We start from the raw sequence: 18730 nt of genomic DNA, 5'->3' as shown, positions 1-18730 counted from the left end.
AGCAAATGCAAAAAACTATATATCCTTATAAGAAACATCCTGCCCAGAGCACCTCCTCATAGTCCCTCCCAATCAGTCTTTCCTCCCCAATCACCGAAGTTTAATTGATACCCTGACTATCGTGGTAATTACTATCTAGATATTCTTTACTGGGCAAATCTGTTGCAAAGGACCTCTTTAAAGTGTTGAAAAGCAAAGAAGTCTCCTTGAAGGCTAAGGTGCACCTGACCCAAGCCATGGTATTTTCAGGCACATCACATGCATGTGAAAACTGGACAATGAAAAAGGAAGACTGAAGAAGAATTTATGCCTTTGAATTGTGGTGTTGGTGAAGAATATTGACTATACCGTGGACTGCCAAAAGGACAAACAAATCTGCCTTGGAAGAACTACAACCAGAATGCTCCTTAGAAGCAAGGGTGGCGAGATTGCGTCTTACATACTTTAGACATGTTGTCAGGAGGGGTCACTCCCTGGAGAAGGACATCATGCTTGGTAAAGTACAGAGACAGTGGAAAAAAGGAAGACCCTCAAACGAGATGGACTGACACAGTCAGTGGCTGCAACAATGCGCTTAAGCATAACAACAATTGTGAGGATGATGCGGGACGGGGCAGCTTTTTGTTCTGTGGTACATAGAGTCGCTATGCATCAGAACCGACTCTAGGGCACCTAACAACAACAACGACAGGTTTTCTTTACTGCATTATCACTTAAGCATGCCTTTCCAAGTATTAAGGTTAATTTATCCTGCTCTTTGATCTTGATAAAAATGCAATTTTACAATAGACATGCTTTTGTACCTTGTTTCATTTAATATCGTATTTGTGAGATCCATCAATGTTTTTGCGTGTTTTATAGTTTTTTTTCAGGGGGTTCTGTGGCACAAATGGTTAAGTGTTTAACTACTAACTGAAAGATTGGTGGTTCAAACCCACTCAGAGGTGCTCTGGAAGAAAGGCCTGGTGACCTGCTTCTGAAAGGCCACAGTCAAGAAAACACCGTGGAGCACAATTCTACTCCGCAACAAATGGGGTCACCACGAGTCAGAAATGAGTAAATGGCAACTGGTTTTTGGTGTTAGAAGCTTGTTCATTTTTGTTTATTTATTACATTGTTTTCTGATGAGACAACTGCTTCATCCTTATCTTTGCTCCTCTGCACAAGTCTTTTTTCTGGTTGCCTTTAGGATTTTTCCCTTTATCACTAGTGTTGAGCAAGTTGATTATGTGGCGTTAGGGTATAATTTTCTTTATGTTCCTTGTGCTTGGGAGCCATAGAACTTCTTGGATCTGTGGGTTCTTCAATTTTTTTTTAATTTCAGCTATTGTTTCTTCAATTATTTTTGTCTCCCACATTCCAATTATGTATTAGACCACTTGAAGTTGTTGCACAGCTCACTGATGGGAACACTTTTTATTTTCTTTAGTTTCTTTTTTTTCCTCTCTGTGTTTCATTTTGGATCATTTCTATCACTACATCTTCAAGTTCACTAATCTTTTTTTCTACAGTGTCTAATTTGCCATTAATCCCATCAAGTGTAACTTTCGTCTCAGACATTGTGTTTCTCATTTCAGAAGTTTGAGTCTCTTTATATGTTTTATGTCTCTACATGGCCAATCCTTTCTTCAGTGCCTAAGGAAATGAAATACAGTTAAAATAACTTTTAAAATGTCCTTTTCTATTAGTTATACATCTGTGTCATTTCTATTGGTTGATTTTCTTCTCATATAGGTAGTACCGCCCCACTTCTTGTTAAGAATTTCAAAAGATCTGAGATGTTTACCCTACTGGCAAAGTCAATAAGTTAGCCTGCCACAATTCCCTGAATGTTGACAGAAGTCAGAGAAGAAGAACAGTTCATTACTCACAGCAATGGCAGTAGCCAAAATATTTGCAGCTCTTTCCTAAGCCCCAGTTCCCACAGGGTGACATGAAGTGGCTAGGTGATACCTGCACATAAGGTGGGTGTATTACAGAACAAGAACTTTGAACTTGGAGAATCTGAATCTTTCATAATGGACAGTAAGCGTGCTTGCTCTTTGATCTGGAGGGAGATATCATTTCTGTCTTCAAAGGATGTAAGCAAACCTGCTCCTTTGCCCAAAAAAGAGGACTCCAAATCCCTTTTGCAAAATCTGCATACACTGTACGTAAAAACAGTTTCAAATGTTGGGTTTATATCTCTGGATTTCTGTCTGCTCCCAAACCTGGCCTGACAATTCTTTACTATCTTGTTATCTCTCTGATGCTAAACAGACTCTATAAAAAAAATTTTTTTTAGAGGGGTCTTGTTGTCTAGTTGTCTTCAGTGGGAGAGCCGATCTAAATTATCTAGACTTCCACTACTGAAAGCAGGAGTCTTTTTTTTTTCCTGTTTATTTCTTATTTTTAAACCATATATACTATATTTCAAAGGAAAAGGACAAACATTTTGGTAATACATTTTGATACCGAATTTGAAAGAATTATTTACATTTTCATACATTTCATTAGCCTCTTACCGTATAGTCTTTTCTAACTGTGCTTTTCTTAGTCTTGAATTTCCTTCCATTCTATATTTATTGCTTTTGCACAGGTATTTTGTTAGTTTGTTCAGAAAGGATACCTGGGTCGCATATTTTCTTAATCTTTGTATTCCTGAGAAAATATCGCTCTTGCCTTCATTCATGGATAATAACTTGACTAAATATAGCAACTGTGTGCTTTAGAGATCTGGAAATGTAACTCCATTTGCTTTTAGCATTTAAAATCGCAAAAGAAGAAGGCCAAGGTTAACTTGATTTTGGTTATAACCTGTTTTTTGTTTTTCTTATATGCATTAGAAGTCTTTATCATTGATCTTTGGAAATTCCATGGAGCAAGGTAGGTTTCTGTTCTCATTTGAAATTTTCACTGTCTTTGCCTATAAACTTAACATGCACTCTTGTGTTTTTGGCAGAGGAACTGGTTTGCATTAGGAAAACTTCTTATTTGTTATTTTCGTTGGTTCTACTATTTCTCCTTGGTATGCCAATGATATGTAGATTTAATCACCTGAATAGTATGTCTCGCATTTATTCTCATTGCTATCATATCTCCATTTCAGTAGTTGCAAACCTAGTGCCTATAGAATTCAAGTACATAATAAAAATAAACGAAGCCAGTCTGGTACAACAAGAGTGAGTAGCGATGATTGTGGCAAACTGGAGAGCAAATGCTCCATCCAAAGAAAGTGGCTACTGGTGTTCTGTTCTAATGACCCTAATTTCACTTTTGTCCTTGAAAAAAAATTAAAACCTGTGTGTGTTTTTTTTTTTTTTTTAATGTAATATTTCCCAGCAAGGGGAGGGGGGGAACTATAAGAGGGTCTTTCAACCTACCTTTAGGATGATCTTTGTCACACATAGAATGTTCTGCTCTTTCATCTTCTTTTGTATTGTTTTCCTTCGTAGAACCTGACACAACAAACAAACAAAACCTTTAGTCAGCATTTTTAACTGGGAAATAGATCAGCTTCCAGCACTAAAATAGTAGATAGATCTATGTTTGGGGAGTGGGGTAGGAGTTATTGTTTTTTTTTAAAAAAATTTCTTTTATTATCTATGTACAGTTTTTTTTTTTTTTATTGTGCCTTAGGTATACATTCCCAACTCAAGTTAATTTCTCATTTAAAAATTCGTACTTATTGTTTTGTGACATTGGTTGTAATCTCCACAATGTGATAGTGTGCTCCCTCTTTCTACCCTGAATTCCTTGTGTCCATTCATCCAGTGCCTGTCCCTTCCTGCCTTCGTGTCCTATTTTTGGACATAAGCTGTCCATTTGGTCTCCTATATTTGATTGAACTAATAAGCACGTTCCTCACGTGTGTTATGTTTTTTTTTATAGGCCTATCTAATCTTTGTCTGAAAAGTGGTCTTTGGGAATGGTTTCAGTTCTCAGCATTGCATCCTAAAATACTTAAATATTTTTGTCAATAAATAAGCTTTTCTTAAAATAGTATCATTTAAGTGTCTGCACAAAGTTGGTAAAGAGAGTAGAGATGTAGTTTGGACATCTTTTTGGCAACAAAGAAGCACATATAGGTAGGCTTTTTCCATTAGTGAAAGTCTTAGGAGAATTGTACAAATGGATATAAAATGAGGGCAAAATAAAGATTAAAGAAATTTCTAATTTTATGTTCTTAATGCTTCTATTACTGCAGTGTTCACATATGGGAAACTTGAGTTCTTGAAAAGGTTGGATAGGGGGCCTTAAAATCCAGTAGTAAATAAGTTCGTCTTCCTCAGGAACCTTACCAGTAGAACAATAGCAGTGGAAGAATACAAACCTTCTGTTCTGTGCAACTTATCACACCCCTTGTACAGCACATTTAAACATGGAATCAGCATAATCTCATCTTTTTTGTTATATGATATGCTTTATAACAGGAAATAACGTGCTAAAATGGGTTCCAAAGACCCTGGGTTCTTACAAAGCTTGAAGGGCCCCTCGTTGGATGTTCTGAGACTCTTTAAAAATGTTTAAATGTTTTGGGGACTCTTTCAAAAGCTATTGCAAAAAACATGTAAGTGAGTCAGCATAAAGACACAAAATGGGTCTTTCATTCATTCAACACATATTTATTAAGGGCCAACTTATATGTCAGACATGACATCAGGAAAGACTAATTGCTAGGAAAGGACATTGTGTGTGGTAAAGCAGAGGGTCATCGAAAGTGAGGAAATTCTCGATGAGATGGGTTGACACAATAACCACAACGACGAACTCAAACACGCCAAGAATCTTGAAGACGGCACACGCAGGAGTGGGTGGTGTTTTGTCCAGTTGTGCATGAGGTTGCATGTGTCATAGCTGACTCGAAGTTAACTAACAACGACACATGCCAGACACTGTCCTAGACACCGGGAGTAAAGGGTGAAGAAAAACAAAACAAAACACGTACCAAATCTCTGCCTTCATGGATCTTACAATCAGGTAGATAGTTTTCATGCAGCTAAAAGGCTGGTAACCCAAAAATGTCTACAGCTAATTTTTTTTTTTTTTTTAATCTTGTATACACACAACCATGGACAGAGCTGGGATGGTAGACTGACGCCTCTCTTACTTACAAATGGTTTCCCTATTCAATTCATACCTCTCGGATGAGTTCTAACTCTGTAACAGAGCAGATGGAGCAGATCCATCATCTTTTTTTTTTTCTTTCTCTTCCTCTCTTTCTCCCTTCTAAAACTGAAACATAGCTTTAAACAATATAGTCTAGAATATTATGAGAAAATTTGTTTCTTGAACCTGCCACAAGCAACATTTGATGAACAAGTGAGAAAGCTGGGTAGTTCACACATGATTCAAATTTAATAACCAGTGAAGCAAGTATACACCCAAAGAATGTGGTTTTAATTAACTGCAAGTAATCCTCCAAGGCAAATGTTTAATTATCTGCACAGCTTCTTATTTCTTTTGGAGACTGACTATAAGTTTAAAAGTCCAACTTTGGAAGCAAAACTGAGCATAGACACATTTTCCAAAGTGTTATCTCACTTATGTCAAATCGTTTTAAACCACTTTCCATTAAAATATGCCTTTTTAATTTTGTAGCCACCATGTGGATTAAAAATAAAAAAAATCTTTTGAATACATTTTTTGCACGTTGAAAATGAGCAGTGATTGAAAAAGGTACTTTCTGGATTGGGCTCAATCTTAATTTTGAAAGAGTTTCAGTTTTACTTGTTTATAGAAAATGGTATCATTTGATATGGAATCATGTACAGCACTCATTTCTCTCAACATTAACTTTTTAAGGTTGTGCAAGATTTTGCATGTAGGCTTGCAGTGCAATAAATTAATTTATATGGCCTTTCTAGCCATTTTGGTCTTGTAAGTCCCACAAAATGATTGGCCTGATTACAGTCTTGCAAGGAAGTAGTCAATTTACTTTGCAAATAAAAAAAAAAAAAGTAGCCGGAAAATCCACTCAACAGGCCTAATCTGCTTGCAGTCCAGTTAAGGAATTAGTTGGTTTTGCCATCCTGCTAGGCCAATCCCAGAGAGACTGGGGGTGGGGGGGAGTTACTACCATCAAGAAGAGTCTGGAATAGAGATCCTCCCAGGGTCCCTCTGCTAAGAGCCTCCTAGACACAGAAGAGTGAAAAACAAAACAAAACAGAGAGACAGTGAGCTGGTCAGTCCATAGAAAATGACAACGGTGCTGGGCTGATTGGCTTCCAGAGAGAGACAGCTGTGATGGACTTGCTGGTCCAAGGAAAGAGAGGTGGGTACCTCTGTGAAGGAGGTTTTGTTGTTATTGTTGTTAGGTGCCATTGAGTCACTTCCAACTGATAGTGGCCCTATGCACAACAGAATGAAATATTGTCCAGTCCTGCACCATCCTCACTATCATTGCTGTGTTTGAGCCCATTGTTGCAGCCACTGTAACAATCCATCTCTTTGAAGGTCTTCCTCTTTTTCACTGACCCTTTACATCACCAAGCATGATGTTCTTCTTCAGGGACTGGTCCCTACTAATAACATGTCCAAAGTACGTGAGATGAAGTCTCACCATCCTCGCTCCTAAGGAGCATTCTGGCTATACTTCTTCCAAGACAGATTTGTTTGTTCTTCTGGCAGTCCATGATATATTCAATATTCCTTGACAACACCATAATTCAAAGGCATCAATTCTTCTTATGTCTTCCTTATTCATTGTCCGTCTTTCATGTGCATATGATGTGATTACAAACACCATGGCTTGGGTCAGGTGTACTTTGCTTTCTGCTAAAACGCTGCACCGCTTACCTGTGCAGGGCAGAGACCTGAATGCACCCAGTGCAATATGCATGTCCGCCCTCCCCCCCGTAGTGTGGCAGGAGCCACTCAGCATGGCCTGGGCAGTGTGGTGGCAACAGAGGGAACCATGCAGGCCTGGGGAGCATAGCGAGAGCCAGCAGTAGAGGCCTAGAAGGGCCCAGTGGCAGAAGTTTAGGAGATCCTGTGTAGAGGTCTTCCTACTGGCAAAGCAAGGCTCAGCAAGACCCATTGGCAGAGTAGAAGACTGTGGAGCCGTGCACGCCACCCCCCCCCCCCCGCCCCCAGCTAGTGTAATGGTAGCCAGAGGCAGCAGTGATATGAACATAGCATATGACCTGAGCCACAGCATGCCAGCCCAGCAACATAAGAATGGGCATGGGTAATTTGGGGACAGGTAAGCAATTCCCCTTTGAGAATCTGTTGTTTACTCTTTGCTTTCTATAAATAATAATAATAATAATAATAATAATAATAATAATAATGGCTTTCACTTTGCCAATGCTGTGTAAGTATCTCCTGTGTCCTGCTGGATCACAGATGAACGAAGTACCCATAGGATGGTTGATGCCAGCTGAGTGTATGTCTCTCATTCCCAGCAGTCCCATGAATGCCTGAAAATTTGAGGCACAGCCTGTCTGCATGTGCAGTACATGGCAATACATACTGAAATTTATTCATCTTTGCTGAACAATAATTGATTATGCATTTAACTTATGTAAATATTATGTTTCATGGACCAAATATTACATAAGAAATGCCTCTTAAAAATCGATTGACTCTGAGTTTAAACATTTTGGTCTGATGATTCACATAAGATGGGTGAAAGCATTTGAAAAATTACTCATTGGATTGTGCCTTTTTGTCACCAAAATATGTTTCTTTAGCAAATTAATTGACCCTTTCGTTTCAATTTCCTTGGGGAAATTGCTCTAACATTGCTCAGCTGCCTTTTGATCTTGTCTGCTCTAATCTAGATAATGCATTTCATTGAATCCAAGACACTACCCATGGTGATTTACATTATTATTTTAGGTAGCGTTAAGAAAAAAAAAATGCTGCCGAATGAACTATCGCTTCTATGATATGTCCTGATTTTCAAAATAAAACATAAGAAAAAATATGCATTTTAGGATTGATGAAATATGACGGTTGAGTATGCTCATTGTGTGTATACAAATACACACGTCTTTATGTGATGACAGGATCTCCCATCAACATGACCCACCAATGACTTTCTCGGGTAGCCAAGCCCACAAGTTCTTTTTGTCTTTTATATGAACCTCTTCTCCAGAAACGGTTCCACATCCACATACATCAAAGAAAGGAGGATAAAACATACAAGCTCATGGCAGATTAGCAAATGACTAGGTGGCTATGGAAGGTTGGTTCCACTCTAGTTTCTCTATTAAAAGAAGGCTATTTGAATTTCCAACCTTATAAACTTTACCAAGACCGGATTTGCCCCTGAATGTTTTAAATCCCATGTGGGTTCTATTACATTATGCTTAGAGACTGTTTTTGAAATGACAATGCTCAGAAGGTGATGAAAGCCCCACTTTTTGGTACGTAAAATCATTGTTCATAATGAGAAAAAGAAAAAAAATATATCCACTGTAAGTGGTCATCGGAAGAGCTTATTCCTTCTATGTAAGTTCTATAAAATACCATGAAAAAGGTAGTTGTACACACAAAGTTCTTGCAGCATCTTGAATTCTAATTTAATTTAATTGTAAAAATTATCTTTTTATGTTGTTAAAAAAAAACAGTCATCACATAATTCTGAGATTTAGCCAATGTTCTTTTGATAGAGGAGAACTGGAATTAAATTTATATGTAGATCCTGACTTTCAAAATCTTTAAGGTTAATGTCATATTAGGGAATATTTTTCAAATGCAAATAATAAATAAAATATTCAAGTCAAAATCTAAAGATAGATTTGCTTTTAAGATGGAGAAGAATAAGAAAGAAATACATTTATAAATAAAAAAAATCCCCTCTTTTAGAAAGTTGAAAAAGGTTTAAAAGAATATTTAAAATAGATTAAAATAAACAGAAATTCCAAAAAGGAGGTCACTTTTAGTCCAGCCAATTTCACATGTCTATGTAGAATAAGTACATGCATAGATTTAGGCTGTGATGACAAATAACGAAACTGGAATTTTTAATAAACATATCTAAACTATTTTTTTTAAGCTATAAACCAAAATAAGTGCTATCTCTTTTGAAGATGTCTCCTTAGAATAAAAGTTCTTAACCTGAGGGAATCCTTGGATAAACTTTAAACCAAAAAAAAGAAAAAAAAATCAAACCCATAGCAGACAAGTCAATTCTGATTCACAGTGACCCTACAGGACAGAGAACAGAGTAAAATTAGCCCACAAGGTTTCCAAGGAGTGGCTGGTGAATTCAAACTTCTGACCTTTAAGTTAGCAGCTGAGCTCTTAACCACCACGCCATCAGGATATATTTTGAGTGTCCATAAATCTTTTAAAAATCATATGCAAATTGTGTACCTATGTTCATATGTTCCTTTTTCTGGGAGGAGATTAAAAAAAAAAGGATAGCTTCCCTCATATTCTCATAGAGCTCCATGATCCCAATAAGTTTTAAATGAAACTCTATAAGGTCGCTATGAGTGGGGAATTGACTCAACGGCAGTGGGTGTTTTTGGTTTATAAAAATTTATATTCTATTGCCGGTGACACTGCCATTTGACAAAACATTTTAAGGACTCTTTTGAGGAATTACCTACAAATCTTGATGCCTATTTCATGCATTCATCAATGACGGCAAATCTGAAATTTTTAAATTAGATTTAACTTGAGGAAATAGCTGAAAGCTTACAGAAATTTTTTAATGAATATGAACAATCCAGCTGTCAAAAAATACTTTGCACCATATTAGAGATGGCTATAAACTATAAAACTTTGGATGATTAACTGTCTTTGAAGACAATTCAAAAACAGGAGGTCTACAAAATGGATCAAGGGAGAGAAGTGAACCTTTACAACTACTGAAAGCAGTGGCAGGAAGTCAGTTTGGTGTAAAAGTTCTGATGGGCCTGAAACGTAAATACCTACACATAAAACATTTTTTCTCTGTTATATGTAAACATCCACAAATGAGTTCCTTAGTTTTATGCAAAAGTTGCACAAAAACACGATTGCCTGAATTCTCTTTCATATCTGTAAACTCATTTGATTATAACAAGCGAAACATTTATCCTGGCTTGCTCATTTGATCTCTGGTATACTGTGGGAAGCAATTGGAACAAAGTAGTTTTTCCATGGTCTGAAGAGTGTGCTTAACCATAACAAACCTGAGAATCTCCAGCAGCCGTTCATGGTTTCACTGAAACTTTGCAGTGACCATTCTATACAGGAAAAATATATCCTGCAATATGTTCCTTGTTTGGTCCCAGTGAGACTGGATCTAGAAACATGAACTATATTTACCTGAAACATAACTGGGCCTACAGGACAGGACATTGCTCTGAGAGTCAGGAGGCCAGACTGAGCTTCAGTTGGTCATTTGTCTTCATTATGCTCTCATTAACCCCCATTAAAAGGTGATCAATCAGTCCCAGAGTTATAGAGTCCAGGTTCTAACAATTTTTGAGGCATGGCTGGGAGAACGACCAGCATGTATAATGGACTTTATTTCTACTGGAAAACACTTTTCAAATTCCAAACAGTAAACATCTGTGAGACAGCCCGTTCATACACCAGTGGTGATGTTCTTCTGTAGGTCATTATTGAAAGTACAAGCAAATAAGAGGATCAATCATTATGGGAGGAGGAACACTAGCTAGGGGTTGCAATTCTAAATTTACAACTACATGCTTCATAGGTTTTGAGATACCCATTCCTCTTACACAATCTCAATTTCTATACCTAGAAGCTGAGGGTGTTGAGCCAGACAATCTCTTTCAGATACTTGACAATACTAATCAGCTGATTTGTTCAAATTATCTCTTGTTTTTCAGACAACACTTCTATATAACTGTTCCTGCTCTTCCCTCCTGCTTTGCAGACAGCGGACAGTTCTCTCTCTGAGATTTTCACTTTCTACATATAAAATAAGGGTTAATATTGGGGGAAGTACTGCAATGTGACATCAATGCCACCCAGGCTATCTTTAACTTGGTGACTCAATGAAGAATCATCACAATGTAAGACAGAACAGCTGGATATGGAGCCAGGTTGGACCATGATGGCAAAAGAAATGCTTAATTACCCTTTCCATCAAGTTAATTTTTCCCCTTTGGCAATGTAAACAAAGGCAAATCTGCTCTTTTTTTCAGTTGTTAGTGACTTAGCTGTCTCAGTATCCTTGACCTCTATCCTTCAGATTCCTTTCTGATGTTGCCTCTCTCTCCTTTGGTTACCCTCTCATCACAGGTGCTCTTGATCTCACTTACTAAAAATCTGACCATGCCACAGATGTTAAAAGTAAATAGCTAAGGTTCTAAATGTAAACCAGCTTGGCAGTCTATTAAAAGTGTATTGATAATTCAGGGAGAGTATAAGTGTTCTATTAAGCTTTGGTTTAATTTGATTTGATAATGAAAAATCATTGTGACTATCCTGCTGAGAGGACCTTGCCTCTCAGGACAAATGATGAGAGCTCTTGTGGCTCAGCTCAGAGCGGAGCCATAGCCTGGCAGCAGATATCTGCTTCCCAGACTTTTTATCTTAGGGCAAGGTTGAAGCAGTAGACAGAATCTGCTTTCAGACTCACAAGAACTTCTACTTCTGGGCTCAGGCTGTTTTCAGCCAGATATTTGGAGAGTGCTGCTGAGATGCTAGGAACAGGACCTTGTGCTGCTGAGATCATGTCCTAATTTTTAAGGACTATCGGACCATGACATAAGCATTTTTTCCCCCAAAATGACATCAAGGGACATGTTTAGAGACTAAGATAAGCGTTTGTACCCTTTGTGGGAGCTACTAACTTTATGCAAACTTCAAAGACCCGAACGATTTCTCTTTAGTACCCATTTGTTTTTCACGCCTAGAAGGAGTCACAAATTCATCCAATTGAAAAAAGAACGGAGGACTCACCATGGGTCTCCATCTTCCCATGTGTTCACTTTTCCAGGTTTTTAAAAAACTTTGTGCAATGCGATTGAATATAATTCTACAGTATGGATTTCTGAAGAATGGTTCATTACGTGGATCTACCACACAGGGCTTCGAACTGGTTTATGCTGGGTCAAACCTCTGCTGAGAATTTACATTTCTAACAAGTTCCTTGCTGAGAATTTGCATAACCACCCCAGATATACTGAATCAGAATCTACATTTTAACAAGTTCCTCAAACCCAAAACCAAGTCCACTTCCATCAAGTTGATTCGGACTCATAATGACCCCATAGAATTTCCAAGTCTGTGAATCTCTACAGAAGACGCTGGTGGTTTCGAACCCCTGGCCTTTCAGTTAGCAGTTGCATGCCTTAACCACTGTGCCATCAGGGCTCCTAACAAGATCTCTAGATGATTCTTATGTATAACTTCCTAGAAACTTGTTAGAAATGCAAATTCTCAGCAGGAGTTCAAACCTCAATAAACCGGTTTGAAGGCTCACTACCACAACTATTTTACCATTGCCTTTATTACTGGACGTTCAAATTGAATCCAATTTTTGGCCACTCCAAATAATCCTATGTTGATGTTGTAGTGGGTGTCTCAAGGCTGGATTCACTTCCTCTCCTGTTTTACCCCTCCCCAGCCCATTCCTAGCTCTGAGATGCTTAGATGAAAAGCTAGAAGAGAAACAACTCACGATAGCTGTGTTGTAGAGATGGTGTCCCACTCACATCCCTCGGAATGTCCCCAGAGATTGTAGCAGAAGGTTCTAGGTGATGATCTCTGCTTTCTGAGGCTTTGTGACTGAGGACACCCTTGACCTGACTTGACCTTTGCCTCAAACAGGTCAGAAATATCCAGGAGTTAATGCCTCCTGAGCAACCCCAGCCCCCAAAAGATTCAGAAGGTAAATACCTGTTTTCTCACCCTTAGTGGGTATAAGTGCTCTATACATTTCTAAAAGGGATGGAGCTCCAGTTCCCCTCAGCAATAACCTGCCCTCTAACATACCCTCTATTGGCTGTCCTTCCTTCTGTGTCTCACTTCCTTATTCCTCGCCTATGCTTCCTGGAACCACCTCCCAAATAAACAATTTGTACTCATATCTTGACTTAGTTTTGGAGAACCCAAACTAAGACTTCTGAGAGAGTTACTAACCTGTCTCCCACCATTTAGCAGGAAAAATGTGAATGCTACCTCATTCTCCTGACTTACTGCCTGCTACTCTTTTAGGTCATGCTACCTTTAATTAGGCAAACTTTGGAAAAGTGCCTGTAGGAGCCCTGGGCCCTCCTCACGTGCCCACAGTCTGCTGCTGAAACTCATGCAGAGGTTACCATGTGCTGCACTGTATCACCCTGATTGCTGGGCCACCGATGTATGATGCAAGACTGGGCTCAGATGGTCCCCTATAGGCAGGTCAACAGACATTAAGATGGCCTGATATAAGAGCTTTACCTGGCAGGAAAATAATTATTATTATATAAATATAGACAATGATAAAATAAACGAATCAGCTCTTCTATCTTGGAGTGTTTAGGGGTGAAACATACAAAGAAAAATTAAAAGTAGGGTGCTTTATGGTATGGATGGTATAAAACAGATAAGGATCAAGAGTTAGTTGGTAGCATAAAAAAATAGAAGGGTAGAAAAAGAAAAAGACCATGAAAGTTTTGGCCATGCCTTGAGTGGAAAACCATTAGAAAAGTTCTTAAATCATTAAAGGAACTGCTAGTTCGTTACCTAATTTGAATGTTTATGTATACTTTAAGTGTATCTAAAGTGATTTTTACAAATATTATTTTTAGAAGTTTGGCATTCTTTTAGAATTCCTTAAAATATTCATCGTTTTATTCACTTCAAATGGGGAGCACCCTCGTGAAACCTTGTAAACATGTTGAAAGGAACAAAATCAACATGCTAAGCCAAAGAACTTTCAGAAAGTTAAAGAGGGGAACAGCCTGGTCATGCAGAATAAAAGAAGTTCAATAAATTTTATTTTCAAATATGACCCTAGTGGAGAAAAAAAATTGGGTGACATCTGCTATTACAGGAAATGGGATCTATAGAGGCCTTTGTATCACGAGGGCAATGTTTTGCCTCATAAACTGAGAAAAATGTGTTAAAAGAAAATGTCGTAAAATGTTATTTTATGAGGACCTTGGGAAGTATACTTACTGAGCCTTAACTTGAAAGTGTTATTTTCTATTTCCAGAAAGATTTTATTTTAATCAATTGCTATTTTATACTAGGCTTAACTATATGTTCTATATGTCATTATAGTGGGTTTTCCTAATGCAATGGCTGACCTCTGCAATCATGAACATGGCTGTTCAGATGACTATTTAACTTTTGAAAGTTGGTTGTGAAAGTTGCTGTCTCTTCTGTCCATCAGAACAAAGTGTGATTTCAAAATGGATTTAGAAATGGAATCCCTCCTAAATCCAAGATTCCTTTTTCTCATCCCAATTCTCTTATATCAATTTTTAACTGATCCTTAATTAGTATTTGTGTTACATGACTAAAATAATGGAATCCAGGACGATACATATAAAATCCTTCAATAGTTGGCATTGATATTGGCCATTCAGAGCAGGCATGTTCATGGCACTGGTGCATGCTGCTGGGAAGTGTGCCTGGGAAGGCAGAGTGGTGGGAGAGGTACACGCAAGGACAGAGTTAAGTCATTGTTTGCCAACAACCTTATAAGTATTTCAGTATTTTGATAATCCGTGCAGTGGTATTAGTATGTACTGGCAGAATATCAGCTCTATTTATAGCAGAGAAACATATTGATCAATTTCCAAAAAAAAAAAGGCAGTTTATTAACCAACAGCCTCTGATGTTTTAATATTGACAAAGAATGAAAAGAAATGACATTGTTTTTAAAGATTCTAAAAGTCTACAATGTAATGATTAATTAATCTTTCAATACACATTTTTAATCATCTATTATTTTGTGGAGTCCCTGGGTGGTGAAAAAGTTTAAGTGATCGGCTACTAACCGAAGGTTGGTGGTTCAAATTCACCCAGTGGAGCCTCAGAACAAAGTCCTGCCGGTCTACTCCTGAAAGGTCACAGCTATTGAAACCCCCATGGGAAAAACAGTTTTACTCTGAAACACGTGGGGTTGCCACGAGTCAGGACTGACTCAACAGCAGCTGGCTATGACTTGCAGTCCTTACCGGATCATGTACCACGGCAAATAGAATCGGCACATACTTTAGGTTGGTCGTGCTTCTGGCTGGAACACCACATCCTGTTTAAGCCCACTCACTCCTATTGCTCCCTATGGCACCGGTGAGGAAAATACATCTGACCAGGGAAACTGCATCAGTGGGTAAGGTTAATGGTTGCTGTGTTGTGAGTTGTAGGGACACCAGGTACGACCCTCTGTTCCAAAATATCCACCCAGCTGTCTCATTGTTCCTGGGAAAGCATTTCATTACCTTGGACTTGAAACTTCTTCTATCTTTTGGAACGCTTTAAAATGCTGACCTCCTTGGAAGAATCCCATTTAAGGCCAATTTCAGGCAATAACTCGGTAACTAATTGCAAGGGATTTGTCTGAAGCCAGCTGAGAACAAGAAAAGAGGGAAAAACAGGAGAGAGCAACGAGGCAGCTTAAGCTCATCCTCTAACCCAGAGAAGTACTAAATGGGGCTACTTTAAAGGGAACTTTTTATTCGTTATTTAGGAGGGGCACCTGTACATTACTAACCATTTTCCAAAAAAAATTGTGCATTCGTTCTTAGTTCTTATCATTGATAATAGACATAGACAAAGAAAAGTAAAAATTTCGTACATGTACAGCGTGATGAATTAACACAAATTGAACACTCCCATAGAACCAGCACCAGCTTAAGAAATAGAACATGTCTAGCATCCTGGAGAAGGGCCGTCATGGTTCAGTGGTAGAATTCTCACCTCCCACATGGGAGATCAGTGTTCAATTCCTGGCCAACGCATCTCACGTGCAGCCACCAATGTCTGTCTGTCGGTGGAGGCTTGCATGTTGCTATGAGGCTGAATAGATTTCAGCAGCTTGTCCAGAACAGGAAGAAAGGCCTGGTGATCTCCTTCTGAAAATCAGCCAATGAAACCCTGTGGGCCACAACTGTCTGATCCTGTTGTGCTTGAGGTTGCCATGAGTCAGGTGCCAACTTGATGGCAACTAACAACAACAACATCCTGGAAGTTCCCCTCTTCCTACAGAGCAACTTCCATTACTCCAAAAATCATCACTCTGACTTCCAACCACAGTTATCAGTTGTGCCTGTTTTGGGGCTTTATAAAAATTGAGTCACAAACAATATGTACACTTCAGAGTCTGGCTTCTTTTGCTTAGCATTATATTTTTAAATTAATTCATACTGGTGCGTGTGAAAGTGAATTTTAATTGCACTAGGAAGTCTGGCCATATCAATAGATCCTATGGTGTATCTCATTTAAAGAGTGAAAATCATTCTCTTTTTCTCAAGCGAAACATTCAGTGTCTTTTCCCCACACTCTGCCCCCGACTTACTGTTTCTTTATTACAGTGATTCTTAAACTTTGTGCTCATCAGAATCACCTGGAGGGCTTGTTAGCACAGACTACCAGGCCCCGCTCTCGGAGTTTCTGAGTCCATAGGTCTGGGATTGTTATTGTTACGTGCTGCTGAGTCGATGCATTTCTAACAAGTTCCCAGGTAATGCTGATGGTGCTTCTTTGGGGACCACTTTTTGAGAACCACTACCTTAGAGCATACTGCCTTTGTTAACCAAAGCTCATTTGCATTTATTCCTTTTCTGCATGCAAGTCATCTTTCATTTAAAGCAGGAATTTTTAATCAGTAGCCTGTAGGAGAGCAACATCTCATATGTGGTAAGGAAAAACACAGCTCCGTGAGTGACTGAACCTGTGAGATCACATTATTATGTGAAGATGTGAGAGCCGTTTTCAGCGCATCCCCTTTAACATTAGACAAATTGGATCCTGTTCTTAAAAATTCTCAAACCTCTTGTAGCATGGCATGCATCTAGAGAAAACCTGTCCAAGTAGCAAGAAAGGCCCAGGTCATATCATTACCAATTGCTTAAAATCCTTCAGGCAGAAACTCTGTAAAAAATAAAGCTGTAGGATGAAAAGTAGACCAGTTGTGGGCTTGTTGTTGAGCACTCTTCTAAGGAGATAATCCAAGATGGCAGCATAGACAGATGCCACATAATGTCATTCTTGCAACAAAGACCCCAGAAACCAAGTGAAACATATATAATTGATAATTTTGGAACCCTGAACATCAGAAGGAAGGCTGAAGAATTGGACCAAGTGCCCACTGGAAGGAGAGACTGTATAAAAACTGTGGACACAGATAATTATGGGTAGTTGGCACACTGTCAGCTGGACCTGCCCAGTGTGGCTATGTTGAGACAAAGCAAGCAGCATTCCCAGGTTAGGAGCATAGGAAGTCAATGCCACAAAACACAACAGGAGACGGAGATAATGGGTAAACAATCCTGGAATGAAACGAGACGAGCAGGACAAGAACCAAATTAAAAAAGGGAACTTACAGGAAGGCAGGTAAGAACATCAGTGATCCTGGTACCAGAGAGAGGGGAGGGAGCCAGGAACAAGGGATGAGGCTACTCACCAATGGAGGTGCCTAGCTGTTTGGACAGGAAATACCCACTGAATGGTAAATCAACAGAGTAACACCTAGAGGTCCTGCACTCAGCCAGCTTCTGTGTAGCACGCCTCTCACATCTAACCAGCCAAAGCCCCCAAGACGTGGTGCTGCCAAGCAGGTGCTCTCCTACACCCATGTCCAGAGTCAGACAGGAGCACTCCCCACCCAGTGAAATTTACGAATATTCACCACACTCACTATGCCCCCCACCACCTCTGCCAGAGGCCCGCAAAATGGTGGAGTCCCCCCCACCCCCACCCTATCCCCTGCTCTGGGAGACCACAGACTGAAGGCATGTCCAGAGTGCCATGTTCCTGCAGACTAATGGTGCCCCTCCAGCAACCTGCGCTGGTGGACCACAAATCAGTGCCAGGGGCCTGTGAATCAGTAGCAAGCCTGCCAAGCCTCATGACCACAGCCCAGCAGCAACCCCTTCTCTGCACCACATGCTTACAGACCAGGGATGTGACCTCTGAGCCAAGCATCCATGGACCAGTGGCACGTCCTGTCTGTAGCGATCAGTGGGAGCACCCACCATGCCCACTGCCAAGTGACTGATAGAAGCGCTTCCCACAGCCACTCCCAGTGAAGGCAACCCCCCTTTACCCTAACCAACCAGGCAATTGGCAGGAACACATGCCATACACATCTCTGAGTGACCAGTGGGAGCAGCCCCCACACCCCCACCTGGTGACAAGTGGATGTGCCACCGCCCAAGAACAGGCAGGTGGTTCATTTCCCACCCACACCCTTCCAACCCCCGCTCCAGGGACTAGCAAGTACAATTCCCCCATGTCTGCACTAAGAACCCTTGACCTACTGAGATGTTAATTTGAGCCTGCACAAAGGGCTTTCCCTGTCCACTGGGTAGCACCACCTCCCTTTGGCTATGAAGATGACCTGCTCTGCTCTCCAGCAGACACACTGACTACTGGCACAAATGCAGAGGGATCACACTGTGTTCCACAAGAGCTGTGGAGGGACCCCAAACAAACAACAATTGCTGCCTTATATCAGGGAAGCTCTCATACCTCCATTTGTACTTACACTCATTTCTGTAAGGGAAGACATACCCAGTACCCCCAAGGGAAGACATAAGCATCTATAAATAAATAAAATAACACCTAATGCCTCAGAGACAGCAGGCTATAACAAATCATATGAAGAAACAATGTAAGATGGCTC

The 18730-nt window shown here is 39.6% G+C and overlaps 1 protein-coding gene across 3 annotated transcripts in view; it reads right to left on the bottom strand.

The window, feature by feature from the left end:
* Positions 1–18730, bottom strand: part of MACROD2 (mono-ADP ribosylhydrolase 2) — a 2492337-nt gene that overhangs the window by 144711 nt on the left and 2328896 nt on the right. For all 3 annotated transcript variants that reach the window (XM_049869821.1, XM_049869822.1, XM_049869824.1), the window contains one exon: positions 3363–3437. In XM_049869821.1, the coding sequence (XP_049725778.1) occupies positions 3363–3437 (75 nt within the window). The remainder of the gene's footprint in view (positions 1–3362; positions 3438–18730) is intronic.

This window comes from Elephas maximus, chromosome 25, assembly GCF_024166365.1.
Source record: "Elephas maximus indicus isolate mEleMax1 chromosome 25, mEleMax1 primary haplotype, whole genome shotgun sequence".
NCBI classification, from domain to species: domain Eukaryota; kingdom Metazoa; phylum Chordata; class Mammalia; order Proboscidea; family Elephantidae; genus Elephas; species Elephas maximus.
The sequence above is the reverse complement of the archived record's forward strand: the minus strand, read 5'-3'. Positions and strand labels throughout refer to the sequence as shown.